At 44.7% G+C, this 27,131-nt stretch overlaps 1 protein-coding gene across 2 annotated transcripts in view; it reads left to right on the forward strand.

Moving 5' to 3' along the window:
- DPP6 (dipeptidyl peptidase like 6) overlaps positions 1 to 27,131 on the forward strand; it is a 778,185-nt gene that overhangs the window by 462,113 nt on the left and 288,941 nt on the right. For both annotated transcript variants that reach the window (XM_065883771.1, XM_065883772.1), the window contains exon 5: positions 8,336 to 8,410. In XM_065883771.1, the coding sequence (XP_065739843.1) occupies positions 8,336 to 8,410 (75 nt within the window). The remainder of the gene's footprint in view (positions 1 to 8,335; positions 8,411 to 27,131) is intronic.

The following is a 27,131-nucleotide window of genomic DNA, read 5'->3' on the forward strand; positions in this document are numbered from 1 at the left end:
CATAACTTAACTCTTTATCTACAAGGAAATAATGTCTCATTTCACAGGCATACAAAATTAATTTCCAATTGTACTAAAGATATAAATGTTGAAAAGAATCTATCATTTGGTTTAGTACAAAAGAGAGAAAAATTTTTAAATGGGAAATCCAGAAGCTATAAAAAAGATAGCCATATTTAACTTACCATAAAAGAGTTTTAAGTTTCAAAATTTAAAAAGGCAGAATTGGTGGAGAAATAATGGACTATATTTGCAATCCAGGTAACAAATAAAAGGCTAATATCTACAGTCTACCAGGAGCTCTTTCAAATTGATCAGAAAAAGACAAATCATCTAAAATAGACAAAACATTGCAGGAACATCCCTCAGACAAACCTGAAACCAAAGCGTACTTTGCTTGGGAAAATGTATTTTTGATTCATAGTCTTGGTGCAAATGTTTAGGAAATGTGCTAAGTGAGTTTTGCATCCATTATTTGCACCTGGTGAAAAGGTGGACATACAGCCTATAATTTTCACACCCAGGGGGCATGGGGACTGAGATTGTCAAAAATGAGTGAAACTCTACCTAAGAATGGCAGTGATAAGTTTCTCAAACAGCCTAATGAAATTCTACTTGTCTCAAGTAGTATCACTGGCAGCTGACCCTCCATCAAGAGATGTGACCTATGATGGTTTTCAAGTGTAGAAAGTTGGACTCTTTGCTGGTTTCTCTTGGTGTTATCTTTGTACCAATAACATGATTGCCACTCTTATAACAACTGAGGATATAGTCATTCATTTATTCAGCAAATATTTACAGAGATTCTATTAAGTGCCAGTCACTGTTAGGCACTGGGAATACAATATGACAAAACAAACTAAAATTCTCTTCTCGACATTTGGTCCTGGCTATGAGAGTATAAGATGATCATTCTTATACTCTCCTAACACAACTGTAGAACAGGGTAAAATATAGGGTAAAAATACAATTTTCATACATTGGAAAACAGGCAGCTCACACGTGTGATCACTGGGAAAAGGAAAACAAATTAAATGAACCAAACAACCAGCTGATCTTCTGCATGAATGTTCTTGCTGGACTTCAGCACAAGGAGGAAGACGGAGGTCCTTCAGTCTTGCTGAGTTAAGGAGATCAGAGTTCATGTGGAAAAAAGATGGCTGCAATTTATGAAACAGACAACCCAAGAGGAGGAAGCTAACTAAAGGATACTTGAGAAATCTGCATAGTGTTCCCCTTGAGACGTTGGTTAATTGTTGATCTTTATTTATAAAACGTGAAACAGCACAAGGCAGGACAAAATTAAGTTTCAAGTAAAGAGCAAAACTATAGGACACTTTAAGAGGAAAAATTCCCAGAGCTCATACATCACCAGGGATCATTTAAGTGTCTCCTGGCCATGAGATATTAAGCAGAGACTCCAGAAGAGCAACCCCTTAAGAATGAGGCTCACCTAGCCCCCAAAATCATGGTTATTGTAGAACAGCCTTTACAACATCTTCAAAACAAAACTGAAAGAATTAAATTAGTCCACAAGTAATTAACTGCCTGTCATAAAAAGTCCAACATTCTTTGAAGGAACACAAAAAAATCCAAGATTCAACAAGAGAAATTCAGAATATCTGGTGTTATTTCTTAAATTACTATATATACAAAGAGGCAGAAAAATGTGACCCATAGTAAGGAGAAAAATCAGTCAATAGAAACAGACCCACAAATAACAGAGATAATGGGATTAGCAGAAAAACACATTAAAATTGCTAAGATAAATACGTTCCAAATGCTCAAGAATATAAAGAAAGCCATGAGTATAGTGAAGAGAAATTGAAGATTGTAAAATACCCAAATAAAATTTCCAGAGATGAAAAATAAAATATAAAAATTTAAAACTCCAGATTAACAGCTGATTAGACACCACAGAAGGAAAAAGTAAATTAAACTTTAACTAATAGCAATACAAACTATCCAAAATGAAGAACAGAGAGGAAAAGATACCTAAAAAAACCCTGAACAGAGTCACAATGACTTGTTGAACAATATAAAGTGGAGTAAGATACTTGATATTAATGCCCCAGAAAGAGAAGAGAGTAAAGACAAAACACACTTTTGAATTTTTACCACATGTGGTATAAAAACTCAGTAAACCCTGACCATAATAAACATAAAGTAAACCACACCAAAGCAAGTTACACTATGATAATCAAGTTTTGAAAACCAGTGAAAAATAGAACATGTTAATGGCAGCCAAAGCAAAGAGACATTTGTACAGAAGAACAAACATAAGTGTGACAACAGACTCTTCACCAGACGCTATGCAAGCCAGAAGAAAGTGGAGTGACACCTTTAAGGTACTGGGAGAAAAATAAAACTGTTCATCTAGAATTCTATATGCAGCAGAAGTACCTTTCAAAAATAAAGATAAAGTATTCAGAGATAAAATCTAAGATAATTCATTGGCCATGTACCTGCACACTGAGAAGTTTAAAGGACATTCTTTGGAGTGAGAAAGCTTTTACCAGATGAAAAGTTGGGTCTACATAATAGAGTGACAAGTGCCAGGAATGATAAATATGGTCAGTGTGTGGCTAGGCTTTTGATGGAAATTTAGGTAAAATGAATCAACTAGTCCTGAAAAAAAATACATCTATCTTTTTATAAAAGGGTTCTTTAAATGTGAAATGTATCCAGCTCCTCTTAATGTTATGTAACCTTATGTAAGATTTCTGAACCTTTTCTCCTACTCTAAAAATTGACATAAGAAACACCACCATACACACCTAAAATCTTTGGAACATATTGTAACTTTCTCAAGCATGTCACACAGGGGCAGAAAGCTGATCCAGTATAGAATGGAAAATAACTGCAGTGTAAAGGACAGATTTTCCTCATATCCCCATGTTTATTATGTACACAAGCTCCCCGTGTTACTCCTAGAGGATTTTAAGATTAGTTTTAAAAAGCAAGACCCAATTAGTTTTAAAAAGCAAGCTATCTATGATATCTACCTTAAATATAAAGACATAGGTTAAAATTAAATGGTTGTGAAAAGATATACCATGCAAACACTAACCAAAGTAAAGCTTGAATGGCTAAACTAATACCAGACAAAGTAGACTGCAGAGCAAGGGATACTACCAGAAATAAAAAGAAAGATTTCATAATGATAAAGGAGTCAGTTCATTAAGAAGACATGGGAATCCTGAAGGTGTATTCAATTAGCAATAGAACTGCAGTACTTCAAGCAACAGTTGCTTGAACCAAAAGCAGAAACGGACAAATTCACAATTGCAGTTGGTGATTCAAACAACCCTCTCTTAGTAATTGATAGAACACGTAGAAAAAAGCTTAGTAAGGATACAGAAAGTCTTGAAAACACAATTAACCAACTGATCACACCACTCAACAGCAGAGTACATATTCTTTCTGAGTGCACATGGAATGTTTACCACGATAGACCATAGTCTGGGCCATTAAAATAGCCTCAGTATATTTCAAAGCTTGGAGATTATACAAAGTATGTTCTCTAACAAATACAAAATTAAACTAGAAACGAATAGCAAAAAAAAAAATCTGGAAAATATCCTGATGATTAGAAATTAAACACCATACTTCTGAATAAAAAATTGGCCAAAGAAGAAATCAAATGGAAATTAGAGAACAGTTTGAAATGAATGAAAATAAAAATACGTAATATCAAAATATACGGTATGCAGCGAGGCAGTATACTTAAAGGGAAATTTATAGCTTTAAGTGCTTATATCTAAGCTTTCAGCATAAGAAACTAGGGAAAAAAGAAGAAAAAGTAAACCTAAGTACACAAAAGAAAGGTAATAAAGAGAAGAAATCAACCATATAGAAAACAGAAAAAATAGAAAAACTAAAGAGTACTCAAAGCTGTTTTTTGGAAAAGATTAATAAAATTGATGAAGAACGAAGACAAAGGACAAAACAACCAATATCAGGAACAGAGGCGAGACCATCACTACAGATATTACAAGGATAATAGAAAGTATTTTGAACAGCTTTCTATCAATAAATTTGACAACGCACATGAAACAAATAAATGCTTGAAAGACACAAATTATCACAGTTCACTGAAGACGCAGCTGGCAATCTGAATAGTCCTATGTTGACATAAAAAATCTAATTAATAGTTTAAAACCTCCACATATAGAAAATTCAAAGCCCAAATGTTTTCACTGGTGAATTCTAGCAGACATTTAAGGAAAACATAATACTGATTCTACACAAACTCATAAAACAAATAGAAGAAGAGGAGGAATAAGTTCCCAGATTATTTCTCAGAGCAGCACTACTCTGAAATAAAAACCAAGCAAAGATATTTGCCAGAAAAGAAAACCACAATTTCCCCCATGAACACAGCTTCAGAAATCTTCCACACGATATTAGCAAATCACATCTAGCAGTATATAAAAGGGCTGACACAACATGGCCAAATAGAGTTTATCCCAGGAATGCAAGTTTGGTTTAACGTTTAAAAATCAAACAATGTATTTTACCATATTGACAGATTTAAAAAAGCTAAACAACCTAATCATCTCTCAATAATGCAGAAAAAGCAACTGAGAAAATGAAACATTCATTATAACATTCAACATTTATTATAAAAACTCTGAGGAAACTGGAAATAGATAAGAACATCTTCAACCTGATTAAAGGCATCTACAAAAAAAATGCACCACTAGTATCACACTGAATAGTGAAGAGTGAATGCCTTCTTCATAAGATCGGGAAAAGGTGAGGTGTCCACTCTCATGACTTCTACACGGCATCATACTGGCAGTAATTGGATATAAAAAGAAGCAAAAAGCATCCAGTTAGGAAAGGAAGGAGAAAACTCTCCACAGGGGAGAAGAGTGATTATGTAGAAACTTCTAAGGAATCTACCAAAAAATACCCACAATTAATGTAATTTAGCAAGGTTGCGGAGCATAAGGTCAGGGTGCCAAAGTCTGTTATATTTCTGTAAGCAACAAACAACTGGATGTTGAAATTAAGATATACATGTGTATTTTATTTATATATATGTATAAAATATCAATAATAATAAATACTTAGGGATAACTTTAACAAAATACGGACAAGATCTGCGTGCTGTAAACTACAAAACATGGCCAAGAGAAATTAAACATTGTTTTTGGAGAAAACCCTCCTTTCAAGGAGCTTACATTCTAATGAAAGAGACAGGAAATAAATAAATGTAAAATATATTTTATTTTAGATAATTATTATTCTAGGGAAATAAGGAAAGAGAGTTATAAAAAATTAGAGGCCAGCCTGTTAAAGTTTGTAGATATAATGGCTATTCAAGGACATGGAAGTCCTCACACAAAAGGTGCCTTATGAGGAAAAAGATGAAAGAAGTGAAAATCTAGAGTTTCAGGCAGAGAGAAGAGCAAACACAGCATCCTTGAGACAGCAGTGCCTGGCTTGCTCTGAGAAGGTGTGGACACTGGTGAGATGGGAGAGAGAGCTGATGGGGACCCTGGCCAGGCAGGGCTACTGCTCAGCCAAAACTTTGACTTATACTGTGAGTGTGATGGGAGGCCATGTGGGTGGGCTTCAAGCAAGGCGCAGTATCATGATTTACATATTTAAAAGCTGGCCCTGGCCCCTGTGGCTAGCACAGACTGCAGTGGGGCAAAGACAGAACCTGGAGATGCAGCTGGAAGGTCACTGCAATAGCTCAAGAAAATAAGGCCCATGCCTTAGACTGGTGTGGTGGCAGCAGGGAAGGAAGGGTTCTCAGTGTCCTTTGGTGGTTAACCAGCAGTGTTCTCTGATCAACTGGATCTCAGGTGTGTATGACAGAGAGAAAGAGAAAAGATGGCTAAGAGTTTAGCCAGAGCAGCTGAGTGAATGGGGTTGCTACATCTGAGATGAGCAAGGAGCTGCCAGGAGCTGCAGGGGGAGGGGATAGGATGTGAGGGGCTTGGTTTTATGCACGTTGACATGAGGTGCCCATTTGATATCCAAGTGGAGAGATGACAGGGAGGCAGTTAGATAGACGAGTCTGAAGGTCGAGGTCAAGTCCAGACCAGGTTGGGAGATCTGGACAGAGACTTGACTGTCGGAATCCTCAGCAGGTACATGGATTTTTAGCTACCAGGCTGGATGATATCACCTGGGAGATGATTTCTTATGGAAGAGTAAAGAGGTCCAAATAATGAGTGTTGGATATTCCAGGATTCAGAGGTCAGAGGAACCAAGGGAACCTGCAAAGGGGCATGAAAACAAGCGGCAAGGGAAGTAAGAGAGAAACCAGGAGTACCCTGGCCGCCAAGTGAAGATGGGTTTTGGGAGGAGACAGTGGTCAGTAGCACCAAGTACAGTGAGAGCCGGGGAATTAGCATGACATTTAGTGACTGAGCCTCTGGTAACCTTGAGAAGAGTGGTCTTGGTCAAGATGGGGTGAAAACATGATAGGAGCAAGCTTAAGAGAGAATGGGAGAAAACTCAGTGTAGGAAATACTTTCAAGGAGATATGGATAGACAGTTCTCTGAAGATAAAATCCACATTGCCTAAAACATCTCCAGTGGGGATCGAATGTAAGCAGTGAAATAAACTAAGCTATCAGTGAGGCACCACTTCACACCCATCAGAGGGTCAAAATGGAAGAAAATACAGTGACTTCTTGCTGCCAAGGAAGGGAAGAATGGGTGCATTCCTACATCTGTAGTGAGAATGTTCATTTCAAGAACAATTTTGAAAAGGAATTTGGCAATATCTATTTCAAGTTTTAAAAAACTTATACATCATCAATTCTCCCCTTACAAATCTACCCTGTAAAATAATTAAGTCATACACACACCAGTAAAGATATATGGATGAGGACCCTTATTGCAACATTGTGTGTAATAACAGCAGACTGGAAACACCTCACAGTTGACCCTCATCGTTCACGGCTTCCATATTTGCAGATTCACCTTGTGCTAAAGTTTATTTGTGACCCCCAAGTTAATACTCAGGGTGCTTCTGCAGTCATTCTTGGACAGGTGCATGGTGGCAGAATATTGAAGTCCATTGTCTTCAGGTGTCAAACCTCATACTATACACAAGTGTTCTTTTTGTGGTCTATGTAGTGCCAAGTTTTTTCACATTTTTGTGCTTTTTATTGGTGATGATGCTGTTTAAAATGGCTCCCAAGAATAACGCTGAAGGCCTATCTTGTGTTCGTAAGTTCAAGAAGGCTGTGATGTTGTTTTTCTTACAGAGAAAAGACGTGTTAAAGAGCTTCATTCAGGCACAGGCTACAGTGTTGTTAGCCATGAGTTCTGTGTTGATGAAAGCAATATATACTCAGTAAGATGTCTTCAAACAGAAACACACCTAAGACAAGGTTATGTACTGACTGGTTGACAAAAACACTGTGACCAGAGGCTCACAGGAACCTAACTCTGCATTCCCCTAGGAACAGGATTTGTGGAGACTTTCTAGAATGTAACTGCCATGAATAACAAGAAACTCTGTAGCTACCCTTTAGTAAGGACTGAGTGAATGAAGATATAGGCACACCACAGAATAGTATGCAAGCTTTAAAGAGCCTAATTCAGGCTAAACCTTAAGTTATTGTTACGTGGGAAAACTAAGGTGAGTGTTGTGTAAGGTGACGTCATTTTCAGCTGCGGCTATACATCTAATGCTTGCGTGTGGTCCTATGATCATTTGTAGAGTGATACACGCCAAGTTGACAATATACGGCTTTTTCTAGTGGGTATGAGGGTCTGTACAGCAGTGGGAGTGCATCAGAGAAGACGGGCAAGTTGAAGGGAAACACAGCATTTTCGATGATTTCATTTATGTGAAATTCCCTGTGTGCCCTGAAGAAATTTGAAAGAAAAAGTGATAGCCCTCTATACACTGACTTGTGGGTCAGAATCCATGAAGGTGAAGAGGCACGTTGCCAAATCATGTGTGGAATGTGATTCTATTTTAGGAACAGATCTGCTTAATATAAGCTGCTAAGTATAAGAATGAGCGAAAGAAAGTGTGTTTAAAGATACAGAGAGATTGGGAGTCTTGTGTGAGAAGGTTATTTGTTTTTATGTTTATTTCTACTGATTTGTTTCAGCAGATACAATATGTTCTGTTGAAATTTGAAAAAACTACAAATAAAATGTAAAATAGCATTAATTAACAACACTATTCGGTTAACAAAAGAAGGCTATAGCCAGTTTTAATAGACTTCAGCAAGTTGGCTCCGTACTAATTTTATTAGCAAATTTTGAAAATGGCACCACAGGCACAGTTTCACTACAAGGTTTTGAGTTATGTTATACGTAATACTTTAAAATTCTTTGTTTTTTCTTTTAGGAATCGTTAAGAGCTGTCAGATACGAAATATCTCCAGATAGAGAGTACGCTCTTTTTTCATATAACGTGGAACCAGTGAGTACTACTCTTTTCTATTTATAAAAAAAAAATGTTTCTTTAGGCTAATACCTTATTAAGTATTTTTCCTTGAATCTCTATTCTTAGTGATCTTTGAATCCTGTAGTAGTTGGTGAGTTCTGGGTTAGTCTCTTTTTATGCCACACTGCCACCTAGGAGAGAGGAAAGGTATGAAAATATTTTTGGCAGAGAAAAAAAAAATCCCTACTTTTAGGGCCTAGTTCATAGGATTTTCTTGGTGAGATGGTGAGAAGTTGTCTTTTTATAGATTTATTTTACCCTTTGGTGCAATTATTTTCCTTGCCATTTTTCTCAGTCACGCCGTACATTCTATCCTAAGAACAAAAAGTGAATGCCAGGTTCTCCCTAAATTAAAATCAGCTGTTACTGATCTCCTAGCCATCACAGTATTCTAGAGAAGACTTGAACTATCACTTTCATTATATAAACCCCTGTTTTAAGCACTTTCTATGTGAGTCTCCCATAAAATTTCACCAGAATCTTGTATAAAATCTCACCCTGGTCTTTAGTGGCAGCCTAAAACTCAGACTTTTTTTGTTAACATACTAATATTTTAGAATTCATTTTGGCTCTTTAAATGAGCAAGAAGGTGAAGTGTATTTGTGTAAGTGAAACATGTTCAGCTTGTAAGAGATATTAGCAGCTTTCAAAATGTGCATCAGTGGAACTTTATTCTCTGGCAAATAAAATGTAGAATTCCACTGCCTTTCTAGCTCTCTTGAGATGGTTCTAATTAGAGTTTGGTGAAGCTTCTGTGAGACGTAATGGTACCTGCGTCATCATTCAGGGCTGAGTAGCTCCTTGGTGAGTTTGAGAGAATCTTCTTCCCCTGGCATGAGACAGCCCAGTTTGTTAAGTTACATGCCAGCGAGGAAGCTGGGGTTTGCATAGAGATGCAACTCTAATTCTAGAAATTTTAGAATTTCTTCTAAAAGTTACTTGTTGACAACTGGATTATTTCTTGGAGATTTCAGTCTCCATTAAAATTTCAGTTGGAGAGTTATTCCTCCAAAAGTAGATCTTTTTTTTAATTCTCTATCTTAAATTTTCCATTTACTAGTTTTTTTAATGTCCGTTATGTAAAAGTTTTCTTTTTATCCATCTGAATCCTTTGGAACAACTGGTCAGCTTTATCTGTTTGATCAGGGAAGTCAGTTAACTTAATTACTAAAAACCAAGTTTTAGCCTGGGACTCTGCACATCCTACACCCAGCCCTACATACCTCTAAGCGTGATGTCCATGGCTCAGAGTATTCCAGCTCCTTTCACCACCCATGGAAGCTAGCAAAAATGTAACATCCACCCGTGAATAAGAGAAAAATCCCAGTAGATATTTGAAGGACTTTCATAGGAATGGGGTAATGCATTTGTTCTGGGTTGCTCCAGGGAGACAAAACCAACACCTGAGTGAGAAAAGCATAAAAAGATAGATTTCGGGTCATCTTACCAGAGAATCTTTTAATGATGAGAGGATCCCAACAGTGGGATGAGTTACCTTGTTTGGTAATGAGCTTCCTGCTCCTCAAGACTTGAAAACAAAGTTTTATATTTGTTCAGAATCTTTTAGAAGAGATTCTCCTATCTGCTCATTTGGAATACGTTGATCTAACCTAGGACCCTATGTTCTGTCCATCGTAGAATTCTCTACCATCCTCCTCCTTTCTCCCAATGCTCCTCTGGAAACTGTGCCCTGGGATCCCATTGCCACCGATAACCATTTAAGGAAAGAACATTTTGCTAAATCTGAGTCTTTACCATGCAGAACGCTGGCTGTAAACAAGAACCTTGACTAACCCTTTCTCCCTGTGCACCGTCCCTTGGCCTTTGCCGTAGAACTGTGATCAGTTTGTTTTCTCAACTGAGGGAAAATGTAAAAAAATTGGAGTGGATTCAGCTATATTTTAAACTATAAAAATGATTAAACTATTGAAAAGTGTGTGCTGTGTAAAAAAAATCTATAGAAATGGATACTTTTAATGTGAATCAAAGAAGTAACCCTTGGGCTTCCCTGGTGGTGCAGTGGTTGAGAGTCCGCCTGCCGATGCCGGGGACACGGGTTTGTGCCCCGGTTCGGGAGGATCCCACATGCCACGGAGTGGCTGGGCCCGTGAGCCATGGCCACTGAGCCTGAGCGTCCGGAGCCTATGCTCCGCAGCGGGAGAGGCCACAACAGTGAGAGGCCCACGTACCACACAGGCCCACGTACCACACACACACAAAAAAAAGAGTAGCCCCTTAATTGACCTCTGTGCTTCTCCTCGGGCCCCTCTCCAGCCGGTCTCCCCAGTGTGGCCAGATAACCTTAAGACATCCGTAAATAGGATCACGTGGGTCTCTGGCTCTCACCGGAGACTGGTGGCCTGCTCCAATTCACGGAGGTCCCAGGCTGCACCCCACACATGCCTCCGCCTGCTCTTCGCAGCCATGTCGCCTCCTCTGTGGTTCCACCATGCCACGCCCCTCCTGACCTCAGGACCTTTGAACTCACTGTGCCCCCTCCCACCCTCTCTGGAGCCTTCTGACCACAGGAAAGGGACACTTCCCGGTGGGGGAAGAAGCTTGTTTGTCTGCAGGCAAAGTGGCGGCAGGATCATTGAGTTTCTTTTGATGCATCCTTTTATTTTTCCCAGTAATGCTTTAAGTGCCATGACAGAGGAGTGGGGGGTCTGTAGAGCCAAAAAGGACGAGCTGGCGTCTCAGCCCGCTGGAAGAAGTCCTCGCCTTTAACAGCTGGGGGATTAGCAGGCTTGTGGGGTTTGTACCGATGAGGATGCCGTGAAGGCAGACTGCCAGGTACGTGCTTTTCTCCAGGAGCACTTACCTGCCCAATCCTCAGTCCCCTGGTGTCATCTGGGGCAGGAATTTGTCAGGTGAGTGAAATTGGGAGTTAAGGGTGTTTTCAAAGGAGTGATTATCATGATGGACCATGGAAACTCACCTGCTCATGGAGAGAAGTAAAGCCAGGAGGGGCCGTAGGTAGAAAGTGGGGAGGGTCTTCGGTCAGGTCAGAAACCTGGAGGGGAGGAAGGGTGAGCAAAGGCAGCAGAAGGATCAAGTGTGGTTATCAGAAAGTGCGTGTGAGATGCTGCAGGTCGTGCCTCGTGATGACAAGGTCAATGGAAGAAAGAAAGACAGGTGAGGGGTCGGTGCTAACGGTATAGGACACACGTACTGGAAGTTGGGGGGTGTGACCTGGGAGAGGAGGGAGGATTTAGGGATGGGCGGGGGAAGGACATTTCTCCTACATCTTCCAGCCCTTGGTACATGGAAAGGTGGGGGTGAGATGAAAGAGATGCTCCATTGAAGAGAGGGCGCTGTGACCCGCCGAGAGCCTGGAGTCAGCGAAGGCACGGGGGCGGAAGGGACAGCGCTCAGGAAGAGACCACTAGTCAAAGGGCGGGTGTCTCAGAGGACATGGTGGAGGGTTTGAGAAGCACAGGATGGTCCTGGCAGCGGATGCTGAGCATGCGTGAAGAGAAGGCACTGAGGAGGTGGCTGCTGCAGCGTCTGGGTGGCAGTGATGACGTTGTACTGGTCGTTCCCAAAGACCACCAGCCGGAGGAGGGTCTCTGAGCAGTCCCAATTAACCAGTGGAGTTGTGTAATGAGTACTAAAAGAAACGAAGAAATGGAAATAAGAAGAGTGGGTTTTCGGAGGGGGGGAGGTTGGAAAGAGAGCACACTTAATTGCTTTTATTATGAATGGCCATCATTGTAATGTAGTGAGGGGAAAAAGAGTGACTCAAATTCTTGGGAAAGATCTGTTCTTCATTCCAGTTTAGCAGTCCCTTATTGTGGGTGAGCTCGTTAACAACAATTATAGGCAGAGACTCAGACCCGAGCTGCTGGGCCTTCCAAACAACAATTAGGGCTCAGAGACTCTTACGGGGCTCATTCTCTCTCCTTGGTGTTTAGAGCATTTTTATGTTACTTAAAACTTGTAGGAATTAATCACTGTTGTAAGTTAGGACCAATTCCATTTGTGATTTTCAGCTCCAACTGCCGTCAAAGAAAATGATTTAACGGAATGCTATGAAGATGCCATTCAGAGTATTACCAATAGCACACACATCGCCATTTTAGTTCAGGGGTAAAATGAGACAACCCATTTCTAGAAGCAGGTTAGGACATGCTTTTGCTTTTTCTCTAGGCAGCTAAACTTATTGTTTTTATAGTAACAGGTAGGCTTTCTTGAATGTCATTTTCAAGAGTTTATTGGGTTCCCACTTCTTTCTTCGTGTTTCCCACAGTAAGTAAGCTGTGTAATTGGAAAAACCCCGTGATACACTCTGTGCCCGATACAGCAAGTGCCTTGGGAATTTGGAATTTTATTAAACAATAGGATTTAATTTTCTGTAGTCTTTTTCCATCTTACTGGGTTTCTTTACTCCTGAGTGTTATTGTAGCGAAAAGCCTGAAAGCAAGAGAGGAAGTCTTCAGTGTAGCTCTGTTGTGTGATAACGCACACGCCTGTCCAGACTTGGCGGGTTTTACTGAGGCACCTGCTCTGGTGGGACTTCCAGCCAAGCCAGTAACCACAGCTTTTGAATCTGTAGAAATTAATGAGCAGAAGCGGAGCGTTGCTTGAAGCATTCCTAGATTGGGTGCTACCCTGGGCCTTTCGGGGACTTGCCTCCACTGGATGGTGGCGCCAGCTTAACAGACGAAGTGTTGGTGTTTGCAGGATGTGTGTGTTATGTGTGTGCGCTCGCGTGTATATGCGTGTGAAGGGGTAGTAAATAATTTCCACTAAAGCTGAGAGAGGAGGGGGGAGTGTACAGTGTTATTCTTCCAGCAGCACCGCCATCTGTTGTATAATTAAGAAGTTATAAACTGGAAAGTTAGTCCTTTTAAGCGGAAGGAGAGTGAGCTCGTCTCACCACTCCATAATCCAGCTCTCTACCTGACCTACGCACCACAGCTTTGAGAGGTTCTGAAATTTTTTTGGCTTCCAAAAAGCTACCAAAGATAATTAATCATCAAAAGAAGGAAATCCCTTTTCTTTCCTTAACATTGGAATGAGGAAAGATGAAGGGACTGAAGTTCATGGGTAGAATTTAGTTGCTACTTAGCTCTGATTACATGATTCCTTGGATGAGAAAATAAGAAAGAGTTAGTGAAATCATCCAATAGTTTGATCTATATAATGTCACAACAGTCATTTTTACTTAATTGCCCCTGTCCTGAATTAACCGATAGTTTTGACAGCCTCCGGGTATTCTTAAAAAGCCAGGTAGGAGGATGCTGTTGGCAAACTTGCCTTGCAAGTTGATGTGACTTAAGTACCAGTCACAGCCGCTGCTGAGGGTCACCAGGCAGCCCAAGGGGGTGAAGCACGTGCGTCCAGCATGAGAGGAGGTCCTGGGGCCAGTCCATCCACATGTATTTAAATGCACATTCCCTCTGAACCCCTGAGGGAAAAGAGGATCGTGAGTGAAAACCTAGGAAGGGTTAGGAAAGCAGGAGCATGAGAGCTGCTTCAAATCATAAGTATCCCTCTAAGCACAGCAGCGAGAGAAGAGAGAGGCAGACACAGTAAGGAGAGCAAGTTATCGACATGACCCTAGGGACACCCTGGGGAAAAGGAGGATAAACTCCGTATATCCTGGAACAAAATGCTTAGACGAGAGAACTCTAACCGGGCAGGCACAGGAGAAGCACCAACGGAGCCTCTGGGGATTCGGGACCAGGGAAGTCAACGCAGGAAGGACTGGTGAGTAATCTCTGGTTCTGTCAAGAGTACCCGCCAGGGGAGGCTGGAGGAGGGTTGTGTTTTGGACTGAATGTTTGTATCCCTGACATATTCATATACCGAAGTCCTAACCCCAATGTGACTGTATTTAGAGATGGGCCTATAAGGATGTAATTAAGGTTAAATGAGGTCACAAGGGTGGCCCCTGATTTGATAGAATTGGTGCTCTCATAAGAAAAGGCACCAGAGAGTTTGCACACACACACACACACACCCAGGAAAGGCCCGTGAGGGCACAGCAAGACGGACGCCGCCTACAAGCTAGGAGGAGGGCCCTCGCCAGAAATCGAATCTGCTGGCACCCTGACCTTCGAGCCTCCAAAACTGAGAAAATGAACTTCTGTTGTTTGATGCACCCAGTCTGTGGTATTTTGTCCCAGCAGCCCGATTTGGGTGCCATGAAATGGGTGCTGCTGTAGCCAGCCCCTAACAGTATGGAGACAGCTTTGGAACTCAGTGATGCACAGAGGCTAGAGGAGTTCCGAGGTGCCTGCCAGGAGAAGCCTGGATTGCAGAGAAGGCACTGTTGGTAGAAGTGTGGACTGAAAGGCCGTTCTGATGAGGTCTCAGATGCTATTGGAAACAGGAAGAAAAGCAACTCCTGTTGTAAAGTGGCAAATGATTTTGGCTGCACTGCGTTCCAGTCTTCTGCGGAAGATAGAGCTTGTGAGCCATGAAACTGGAAACTCAGCTGAGGAGGTTTCTAAGCAGGATGTTGGCAGTGCAGCCTGCATCCTCCTGGTGCTCTTGGTAAAACATGAAAGGAGCAAGATGAGCTGAAGAGGGAATGGTTGAGAAAAAAGCAACCAGAACTGAAAGATTTGGAAAGTTCTCAACCTGTTCACATTATGAAAAGTGAGAAGGCTTGTTCTGAAGCGCATGCTCCAGAGGTCCTGAAGAGCCACTGATAAAGAGGTTGGCGTGGGTGTGAACCACGAATGTCATCAGCCACTCAGCAGTGCGCAGGAACAGAGACGGGGTTAAAGCAGCAGAAACACTGCCCTCTAGGACTAAGGGCACAGAAAAAATGGGGCAGAATGAGAGGGAATGCCAGACCTCTCAGATGCTACAGGAAGGGAGCGCAGAGCTATCTGGCTGCAGACGTGCTCCAACCTTCGAGAAAAGGGATGAGAGACCCTGAGGCAATTCAGAGATCTTCAGGGCTGGAGTCACCTCTCCAGTTTGGGGGGCCAGGATGCCCCGCCTAGGGTCTCAGGGGCAGTGCCCCCCTGCTGAGAGCCGTGAGGGTGCCGCTGCCACCCCACCAGGCCCAGGAGGAGGAGCAGAGACCCGAGAAGGATTATTCTCGGAACTTAAGATAGAAAGGAACTTGCCTTGCTAGGTTCTGGGCGTTCGTGGAGCCGGTGACCCCTTTCTTCTTTCTGATTTCTCTCATTTGGAATGGGAATGTCTAGCCTATGTCTGTCCTACTGTTGTATTTTGAAAACATATAACCTGTCTGGTTTCACAAGTTCACAGCTGGAGAGGAATTCTGCCTCAGCGTGAATCATACGTGGAGTCTCACCCACACCTGATTGAGATGATGTTTACGTGAGACTTTGGACCGAGACGTACAGCTGAGGTTGGGAGGAGTTAAGACTTTCCGGGCTGTTTGGATGGGATGAATGCACGTGAGAAGAACATGAATTTTGGGGGACTGGGGGTGGAAAGCTTTGGAAGCTGTGCTCCCTCAAAATCCATATGTTGAAGTCCTAATCCAATGTGACTCTACTGGAGATGGGCCCATAAGGAAGTACTACTAACTTGAGAAACTTAGTATCTGGCAATGGGGCTCCTCCCTGGGAAAGTAGTTAAGACTCCGCTCTTACAATGCAGAGGGCGTGGGTTCAATCCCTGGTCGGGGCACTAAGATCCCACATGCTGCAGGGTACGGCCAAAAGGTAAAAAAGAATAATAATAATAAAATAAATAAAACAAACAAAAAAACCTTAATGGATCAGAACCTGCACTTTAAGGAGATCTGGACGAGACTTGCGCGTGCGTTGGAGTTTGAGACGCGCTCTTCTATACAACAGTGACTCCCAACCACGTTCTGGTCCAGGTCTCGCACCGGTCTCCAGGTCGCATATTCTGCTGTCCCCTGGGGGCCCCTAGAGACCTCAGACCCCTCATGTGCAAAGTGAACTCATCAACTACACCCCACATTGGCCTCGCTTTCTGTGTCCCGCATGTTAGTGCGTTGAGATAAGCACCACCAGCCCCTAGTCCCAGGGCCCCGGGCATAGGCCTCGCGCCTGTGTGCTCCCCCTCCACCACCTGGCATCGTCACTGCGCCCTTGCCTTTGAATGTGCCCACTTGCATCTGCCCCCACTGCTGCTGCCCCAGGAAGCCCACCTTCATTTGTTGCCTAAGAACTATGTTCACCTCCCAAAGGGCCTCTTTGCCTTGGACCTCCCTCCCCAGCGCCCACAGATTTAACATGTTCTCCAACCTGCCTTCAGGGTGACCTCCAATGCACCAGTCAGATTATCCCAGTCCCTAGTTTCCATCCCTTGGTTTCCCCTCGCATCTTCCTGCCCGCATCCTCGGTATCGCTTTCAGGAAGGGGTCCTTTTGGCTTTGACACGTCTCCATCTGTGACGTGCAGACCTGTTTCAGCCCCTGTGTGACCAGACCTCCCTCTGGCCTTCGCCTTCACCCCTGCAGTTCTCTCTGCCAGGAACACTGCCACCCCCACCTCCGTCACCCCAGAGCTCCTGCAAATCCCTCCTGCAGAAAGAGTGTGCAACAGGGCACTAGTGCCCCCTGTGCAGACCACAGGGTCCACAGCACTTTACTCGAAGATCCTCAGAGGTGGCCTTGCACGCTGGCCGTCCCATAACGGATCCCCCACTGGTCTTCAGTTCGCAAATGGAAGACCCCAGCCCCACCTCCACGTGGTGGCTCGTGACCACTCAAGCCTCCTGGGCTGTGAGCACAGGGGAGGGTGGACTGCATTGCCCAGGAAGCCCATCGTGGCAGCGAACAATGTCAGCTCCCACAATTCCAATCCCCTGACACAAATGCACTTTTGTTAAGCTGTGCGTGTACGAGAGGTGTTTTGCTGAAATATCTTTTAAAGCCTCTTGTACTGAGGAGGCTTTTAATGTCATAAATATTTAAGAACACTTTGTGGCTGATCTCTGTAATTATTCAGCTCAGAATGCACACAGAACTGCTGCCTTTGGTGGACTCTGGTTACGATGCTTCTCGACCCATCTGAAGTATCTCCCTAGATTTCAGTTTATATGTAGCATGACGAAAAATTGAAGTTTTTCTTTCTCATTGTTTAATGTTTATAGCTTTTTTGGGGGGGTGTACAGTTCTATGAGTTTCAAAACCTGTGTAGACTTGTGTAACCATCACCGCAAATCAGGATCCTAAACGGCTCCATCCCCTGGAAAACCCCCTCATGCTGCCCCTTTACCTTCAGGCCCTCCTCCACCCCGGCCCCTGGCAACTAGCGACCTGTTTTCTGTCCCTATGGTTTGACCTTTTCTAGAATGTCATATAAGTGGCAACAAACAGCATGTAACCTTTCCAGAGTACCTTTAAAGAGGAGAGTACCTTTTGATGTCCAAATATGGAGAAAATCTAAGGCTTCTTTGGAATATTATTACCTGCGCTGTTTTTGCTGGAAGAACTCATTGGCTGTTTTGGTGAAGCTCGTGACACCAAGTTGAGCCGTAGAAGATGTGGTGACCGTGTCCTTAACTTCGATGTTGAAAATCCAGCAGGGCTTTAGTGGCTGTACCCTCTGCACGGGGTGGGGTCTCTGCCTGCGGAGTGTCCGGTGAGAGTGCGAAGAGGAACCCACGGGCGGCCAAGACCAGGCTGAGCAGAGAGGGTCACGACCACGTCTCTGAGCAGTGACTCCAGGGCGTTCTACGGGGAGCTGATGGGGGCACGGGGGCTGGAGCAGCGGTCCGACTTTGGTGGTCAAGTGAAGAAACGAGAAGGGGAGAGGCATTCCAGATGGAAGAACCCCACCTGCACATGCTCAGGGTGGGATGTGCCTGGTGGTCGTGGGCAGTAAGATTTATCCTCACCGTGCACCTGGAGCAGCCAGCGCGTGAGGGCGAGTCTGTGGAGCTGACGTTGGCAGCAAGGCGGGTTGCGGCCAGACCGACGTGTTTGGGTTGATCCTTTGTGCTGCCATCTTGGAGAGAGAACCACGTGGCCGCTGAGTGGGAGGACAGGGAAGTGACGGGGACTCAGCCACCATGTGGCCTAACAGACCAAGGGAGATGTTGGTGGGAGGACCCCTGAGAAACCTCGGCTCTCTTGAAGGAGAGACGGACTCCCTCTCGACCATCCCCGCCTTCAGGGAAGCTGAGATGTCAGGCCTGAGGGTAAGCCAGGACCAAAGCCCATGGGACGATGTCAGAGCAGATGCAGAGCCCAGGCCCTGGATGGCTCCGACCTCTGTCCTCTGGACTCCTTAAGCCAGAGAAGTTAACTCCTGGTTGTCTGAGCCACTGCCCGCAGGGATTTTCTTACTTGCAGGTAAATGAACCCCCATTGGCCGCACGTGCTCCTTCCTGCTTCTGGATCTGCTTCTCGACCTTGTCCAGCTGGGACCTCTTCCATTCAGAAATTTAACTTCTTTATGGACGCTTCCGCAGATGCCCTGACATTGCATGGAACTCGGTAAACTGTTAAACACACCTGTCTCCCTGTCCCTGAGCTGCGAGGCCCCCCGGACGTGAAAAGTGGCCTGGTTCCCTTTGCACCTGGCAGACAATGAATGATCAGCAAGTATTAGTTGAATAAATGGACGGATGAATGAACCAGTGCTACAGGCGCAAGAAAGGGAAAGATGGGGAACGAACGGTCCTATGAGTCCTTGCTAAATCGTGGCCTGTATTCCACCACAAAAGGCAGCGTGATGGTTGAGGGTTTGACTCTGACAACCAGGGTGGTAATTCTTGTTGTGTTTATCATCGGGGCATCACAACTGACCCTGCAGGGTAAGGGAGCCCACGTCCCATCCTGACGTCACTTCTGCCGCGTCCAGATGGCCTCTCCCTGTAAGTCACAGGCCATCGGCTTACACCGTCCTGTCTGGCTAGGGTATTGTGTGGCCGCGTCATACCTGAATAGAACTGGATTGCATGACTGGCCCCACGGACTTGGACCCCTGTTCCTCTCCCTCCATTTCCACTGCTGCTGCCCGTCTGGATTCTCGTTACCGCCTGCCGAGACCAGTGTGCTACATCTCCCTCCCGACCCCCACACCCCATGCACCTCCACGGGGACCTGGCACTAATCACTGACCTCCTCCATGCAGAAGAGCATACCTGTGCCTACAGCCCAGCCGGGAGGTGATGCGCAGCCATGGGGAGGGGGCTGGTTTTTATGTCTGTGTCCCCAGAGTCCCATCCCCTCGGCCAAAACAGCGTCATGGAGTCATGGAGCTGATGTGGACCTTTCCAAGGCGGTCCCACCAGCTCCCCACCTCACAGAAGAGGAACGTGCCATCTGCAGGCCTGGAGCTGCCTGGTCCCACGTGCCGGGCGGGGGTCAGCGTGGTGAAGTCGGGCGGGGACCCATCTTCCTGCCCCGGGCCATCTTTTCCGTCCATCACTCTCTCTCCCACTTCACTGCTTTGTGTGCCCCGTCTCAGCAGCTGACAGAGGTGGCCGCTTGCACATCCACAGGCCCATCTGCTTCGATACCCCGTGCTGGGAACTGGCCAGAGGCCTGAAGCAGAATCCAAGGAAGCAGGATCGCAGGTGCACAGCTGCCGGCCCGGGCAGCTCTCGCTGGCGTGATGTGTGTGCACTAGGGACAAGGCTTCGGTCAGTAATTTTCTCCCCAGTCCCATCTGCTCCCCAGATGGCAACGCAGAGCAGCTGCAGGCAGAGCTCAGACCAGGGAAGCCCAGAGCCAGAGCCCTATCAGCTCTGCTTCTGCTTCAATCGTTAAACGCCGTTGGAGGAGAGACGCGCCCTCATCGAGCTCGGAAGTGCTGCTTCTCTTCACCCGACCCTGCTCACTGGTGTCCCCAGAAGGCTCCCACCAAGGAGCGAGGCATCTTTCACTGGTTAAATTGGTTCTTCTCTAAAGACAAATGCCATGTGATATCACTTACATGTGGAATCTAAAATATGACACAAACATGTCTATGAAACAGAAACAGGCTCACAGACCTAGCGAACAGACTTATGGTTGCCAAGGGGGAGGGGGGTGGGGGAGGGATGGACTGGGAGTTTGGGATTCGCTGATGTGAACTGTCGTATACAGGATGGATCAACAAAGCGGTCCTACTGTAGAGCACAGGGGAATACATTCACTATCCTGGGATAAACCATAATGGAAAAGCATATGGAAAAGAATATACATATGTATAACTGAATCATTTTGCTGTACAGCAGAAGTTAATACAACATAGTAAATCAAATATGCTGCCATAAAATTTTTAAAAAATAAAATTAAAAAATGGCTCTTCTCTAAAAGCTGCTGGCAGTGGAGTTCCTGTGAATATTTTCATCCCTAATCACAGGACAGAGACTGGTTCAGCTAGGTTCCTTCATGATTCCTCCGAGGGGCAGGTGATGTCACTTTAGTGTGTCTTCCTTCAGAATTTATCTGAAGAATAATCTGCCCTCAGATTAACTTTTTTCCTCACTATTACAGTGACAGTAATTCTTACCCTAGGTTTCTCATTACTGAGACTCTTCTTGCCTTTTTATTAGCTTGTGACTTATTCTAGGACCTCATCCCAACAGGTTATGCTTAAATGTCTACCTTAGACTCAGGAATTTTTAATAACCTTGAGCTAAATAAAAGAGCTAGCATTTCTGTTGAAACAAAATAGCCATGGGCCTCATGGAATTAGTAATGTATGTATTCCTAAAAAGTGGTTTTATAAATTAAATCAAATTGTAATGCTTTAAAATAATCATACGGACTTTCTCTTTGTGTCTACAGCTGGTAATCACCCCTCATTTATTGTCCTGGGGACCCTGACACACGCTCAGTTACCTGGAAGCTTAGTGGACAAAGGTTTTCTCCATTAAGAAGCAAGAGGCTTGTTAGACTTGTTAGTCTGTCTCACAAAGCCATTTATCAAGGGAAAACGGAAGCTGGATCTGGCGGAAACCTCTGCCCATATGCATCAGTTTACTCAGGTCGTTCCTTTTGGCTGCCACCCGATTGCACTTGTTCCTGAGTGTATTGGTTATTCTTGTTTAATTTTTATTTTATGTTCATTGACTGCGGGGAGTTGGCTGGGGTGGAGGTATCAGTTTACTCAGGTCGTTCCTTTTGGCTGCCACCCGATTGCACTTGTTCCTGAGTGTATTGGTTATTCTTGTTTAATTTTTATTTTATGTTCATTGACTGCGGGGGGTTGGCTGGGGTGGAGGTATCAGCTTTGGTTCCTCTTTGCAATATCACTGAAGAATTTTGATTAGTCCCAGAATCTCCTCTACTTGGATTAGGATCATCTACTGATGCCTGTTAAGCAGGTGCCTTCCATCTCTCCCTTCCTTTACCTTCTTCTCAACATGAATGTGAACTTCTTGTGCTGATTGAGCAGAATCTGTGGTTCACAGAATCATAGGATTTTGAGACTGAAGGGCTGTGGTCAGGTCACTTTCCAGCAGAATAACTTCTCTGGAAGGGAACTTCCTTCTCTCTCATGACTTAGTTCTTTCCTCGTAGACCCCCTCTCCCCAGACTGGACAGTTGTGATTTTTGCCAAGTTCTTCTATAGACTGGTTTAAGTCTACTTTGTACAATTTCCTGTCTGCTGAAACTTGCCCCACCTTTGACACAGCGATGGCCAGAGGGACTTTCCCCATTGATGGAAATGCTCTGTATCCGTGCTGTCCAAGACGGTAGCCACTGCCCACACGTGGCCGTGGAGCACGTGAACTGTGGCTGGTGTGGCTGAGGGCTCTATTCATGATTTTATTGACTATAATTAACTTCATTTAGCCACAGATAGTCGGGTGCTCCCATTAGATAGGCCAGTTTCAGAGCAACACTGAATACAATTTCTTCTTCATTGTCACTTGATGACCTTCAGACATGTGAAGGCAGCTGTCTTACATCCTTTGTCTTTGCAGAACAAGTGTCCAGACTCCTAACAGCTTAGTCATCCTTGATTCATCTTGTTAAATATCCAAATTAATGATCACAGTAATTGAGTAAATTAGTGAACAAATAGGTGGGGTTTCTTTCTGCATGTAAATCTTGTCCTAATTAGTCATCGTGTCTTCTTATATAACTGAGGTTTCTGGTTTCATGGCCATGGGTTTGGGGGTGGCAGGGTGAGGGGAGGGAGACAGGACGGGGGAGGGTCATGTTTCCTTCAGCTCCCTCTCCCCCACATCTGGGCAAAACACAGCCTTTTTAGCTCTCAGGTATCATGGGCTTCTGAAAAGAAGACATGCAAAGCAACGCAGACGGCCCTGCAGTGATAGTTGGGATTGTCAATCGCTTGGCAAAATGGTCCCTATTGGGCAGTGGAGTCCCTCTAACCACTCCTCTCCTGAGAAAGCACAAGGGTAGAGATGTAACAAATCCAACACGAAACAAATGGTCCTGCAGTAAGCAGCTTCCCGAAAGTGTGAGCCTGGGAATTCCAGGTTCGATTTTATTTTTTATTTTTTTTGCGGTACGCGGGCCTCTCGCTGTTGTGGCTACTCCTGTTGCGGAGCACAGGCTCCGGATGCACAGGCTCAGCGACCATGGCTCACAGGCCCAGCCGCTCCGCGGCACGTGGGATCTTCCCGGACCGGGGCACGAACCCGCATCCCCTGCATCGGCAGGCGGACTCTCAACCACTGCGCCACCAGGGAGGTCCCAATTTTATTTTTATGGATAAAAAATTACATCCTTGTCATTTTCCAAAGCTTTTTCTGTCTGTGTTTTCACATCCCATGCAAGCTTGAACATCATTTTCTAGTGTCTTTTTAGAACCTACCAGTGTCACAGCATTCACATTTATGGTGAACAAAGAACGTATTCCATGATACGCTTTCATTTGAAATGGAAAAGCCAAGTTTGGCAAATACGCCTGTATTTACTAACGAGGCAGACGCTATATTTTTCACTAAAACCAAAAAATCCATTCTGTTAATAAGCATTTATTGACTACCTGTCATGTTCCAGGCCATCATGACGGTCCCCACAAGGAGGAAGATAACCATATCAGTGTCACTCATTAGACAACAGTGATGGGCATGGTGACCCAAGAAATGGGCACATGGAATGTGCTGGGCCCTGGGATATGCCAGGGAGGGAAATGAGCTTAGCTGAGGAAGCATAATTAAAATGTGCTTAGTTGTGCCTGCCACCGAGCATCTTGGTGTTTATTGGCATTGACGTGATAGCCCAGAGGTGCAAAGATCCCAATACCAGAAAGACCAGTGGGGAAGGAGAGTAGAGGCAATGAGCAGAGCCTTCTCCCTCTGATGCTAATTCACCATCGCTTATGCCCAGGATGAGTTCTTAACTTGCCAGAAAGGAGGTATTGCTGGGGATGAAGGTTAAGACTTAGAGTGGGATCATGGGTATAGCCATAATGATGGCGGCTGATGACACTATGACAGTTGTGGCAGTGGTGATGCTGGTGAGGATGGTGACAAAAACAGCATTGACAAGAACGATGGTGACAACTCTGCTAATTACAGCGTTGCCAATGTCAGAGGCAAGTATGGCGGTGATAATGAAGACGACCAGAGGACCCCTTGGTGTCATCATTTCTCGGGGACCCTTCTTTGGGAAGAGGGTGGAGGTAATGAAAAGCCTGGAGGGAGACAGGGAACAGAGGGCACGCAGCAGCAGGAGTATGCAGTCACACTGTCCTCCCTGCTGCATGCTGGGAGCAGAACTGCCAGGATTACGGGCTTTGCTGTTTCAACAGCATTTCTAAATATAAACAGCCTCAGGCCCCGATCCAGTGGAGGAGATCACAGCTGCAGACCAAATCCATCACCAGCTGCAGACCCTGGCTGGGCTGCTTTAGGGGGAAAAAAGGCCATCCTGCTGTGAACAGATTCCAAAAGGTGTGAGCCTGAGGATGGAATCCTAGGTTCAAGGAAGGTGAGAGCAGCCCTTGGTGTTCTGAGTCACAGAGCGGGTCTGGAGGAGTCCACTGAAAACATGGTGCCCTGACTCCACATTGATGCTGTTTGCTGGTGTGGGAAGGTCCTGACAAGATTGCAGATGGTGGCAGCTGTGTGCCAAGACAGACTGGGATTCTGGCAGAGATGGACTGATGTTGGCTCCCCGTTCTCCTGAGGGGCCTGGCTGTGTGGCCCCGAAGTCCCACCTGCAGACTGACCCACAGACCTGAGAACAGGATCCGCTACTATTTCACCATCTTTGGATCAGGGGAGCCCCAGTCAACAGCCTCCACAGGGCAGATGGCACAGTCTGTGCTCCCCACCAGAAGGCAGACATGCAGCAGAGATGGGGTAGAGACCCGAGAAACACGTTCATTCCATTCTGCTTGAAAACACTGTTGCTTTGACTTGGAGAGGAGGAGGAGAATAGAAGCAGCAGCAGTTAAAAAAAAAAAAAAAAAAAAAGATTTACAATGTTACCAAAGATAACACAGCACAAAATAATCCGCTAGTGCATTTGCTTTACTCCTCATCCTGGTCAGCACCCATTCATTTATTCAAGTACCATTGATTAAGCCCAGAATATGTACCAGCCACTCTTTTAGGCACTGGGAATAGAGCAGTGAACAAAACAGATCAAGTCCCTGTTCCCACGAGTCTTACATCCTATGGGAAGAGATGCCGCATTAATAGCTATGTTTATAAGATGTCAGGTGGGGACCAGTGCTCTAAAGGAAAATGAAGTAAGGTAAAAGGGGCAGAAGTGGGGCTCCGGAGGGGGGACGGACAGGGTGGGCCTTCTGAGGAAATCATGTGGAGCAGAGACAGAAGAGTGGGAGTGGGCCAGGTGATCTGAGGCCCCTGGGGCAGAAGGAAGCCAGTGCCCAGACCCCAGTGCAGCATCAGTGCTGCTCCTTGGAGGGACGGGCAAGGAATATGTGACCTCAGGGCATCATATTCCAGATGGAGCACACTGAATGGTATGTGAGCTCTCCATGTTTAAAAACACAGCCACTATTTCATTTTTTATGGCTGAGTAATATTCCATTGTATGTATACCACATCTTCTTTATCCATTCATCTGTTGATGGACATTTAGGATGTTTCTGTGGCTTGGCTGTTGTGAATAGTGCTGCTATGAACATAGGTGTGCATGTTCGTTAAAAAACTAAAAATAGAGCTACCATATGATCCTGCAATCCCACTCCTGGGCATATATCTGGAGTAAAACATGGTCCAAAGGGATACATGCACCCCAATGTTCATTGCAGTGCTGCTTACAACAGCCAAGACATGGAAACAACCTAAATGTCCATCGACAGATGAATGGATAAAGAAGATGTGGTACATATATACAATGGAATATTACTCGGCCATTAAAAAGAATGAAATAATGCCATTTGCAGCAACATGGATGGACCTAGAGATTGTCATATTGAGTGAAGTAAGTCAGACAGAGAAAGAGAAATATCGTGTGATATTGCTTCTATGTGGAATCTAAAAAGAAATGATACAAATGAACTTATTTACGAAGCAGAAACAGACTCACAGACTTAGAGAACAAACTTATGGTTACTGGGGGGAAGAGTGGGGAGAGGGATAGTTAGGGAGTTCTGTGATTGACATGTACACACTGCTATATTTTAAAAGGATAACCAACAAGGACATACTGTATAGCACAGGGAACTCTGCTCAATACTCTGTAATAACCTAAATGGGAAAAGAATTTGAAGAATAGATATATGTATATGTATAACTGAATCACTTTGCTGTACACCTGAAACTAACACAACACTGTTAATCAACTATACTCCAATATAAAATAAAAGGTTAAAACGAAAAGAAACATAGGTCCAGTGACACACAAGACTGCCTCGCCAGCCAATCTTTACCCCACAAACTACCCTAAACCCAGCTTCACGAAATGAGCAAAAGAGGAGGGGAAGCTATGCACCCTCCAGGGGCTGGGAGACGCCGGGTCATTGGCCCCTTGACAAGCTGACCGGTGGGGCGGGTGCTGAAATAAGAGAAGAAAGGCATCTCTTTCATCCTTATGGATGTTCTGCAGGCTCCAGCGGAAAGCAGGTTGGGGAGAAGTGAGACTGGAAGAGAGCCGCGGGGGAGGGCGCCACAGAGGCAGTTAGCTTTCCCGGTCCTCTTCGTTAATGGCGTGATGCTCTGTCAGCAGGGCGATGACTGCGGGGCGCCTGACAGGTGTTACAGACACTGCAGGTTGATCCCCATCTGTCTGCCTGTGGCTGTGTCTGCTCCAGGCGTGAGTGTGGTACAGGCGCTGTCAGCATCACATGAGCAGCTCGCGTCCTGCTTGGTTCTGGTCTCCTTGGTAGTTTAGCACAGATCTTGATTGAATAATGAGGTGGTTGCCTTGTTACTAATGCTTGGTGTGTGAAAGCTACCTTCTTGAGACCACAGGGTGTACTTTCTTTTCTATGAATCCTTGAGGAAAGAAATATATGAGATCTTAAAATACTTTAAAAATTAGATTGTGTTCATCCACTGTGCTGTTAGCATTACGAACTGATCTCATTTAGAGGTTGGATGGGTGATCTTCAGCTCTAGCAAGCTATTTGTTCAGAGCCTGAGGGTATGATCATTAAAAAAAAGTCACACATCCCTTCTTGGACCCTGGTGGCCACTGATGTGTGTCTAAATGGAAACAAACCAAAAAAAATGGACCCCCTTGCGCAGAAGAATGGACTTGCCCCTGGGCCCCAGTCTTTACGCCAGCTCTGGAGTGGAGGTGCTCCTGGCTGCATCTGAGGAATCAGTCAACCAGAACCCGAGCTCCGTCAGTGTGTGCAGCTTCGTTCTAGGTACTGGGGGGCTGGGGGCCTCCCACAGGGGA

The sequence above is a fragment of the Phocoena phocoena genome, chromosome 9 (genome assembly GCF_963924675.1).
Source record: "Phocoena phocoena chromosome 9, mPhoPho1.1, whole genome shotgun sequence".
Lineage (NCBI taxonomy): Eukaryota > Metazoa > Chordata > Mammalia > Artiodactyla > Phocoenidae > Phocoena > Phocoena phocoena.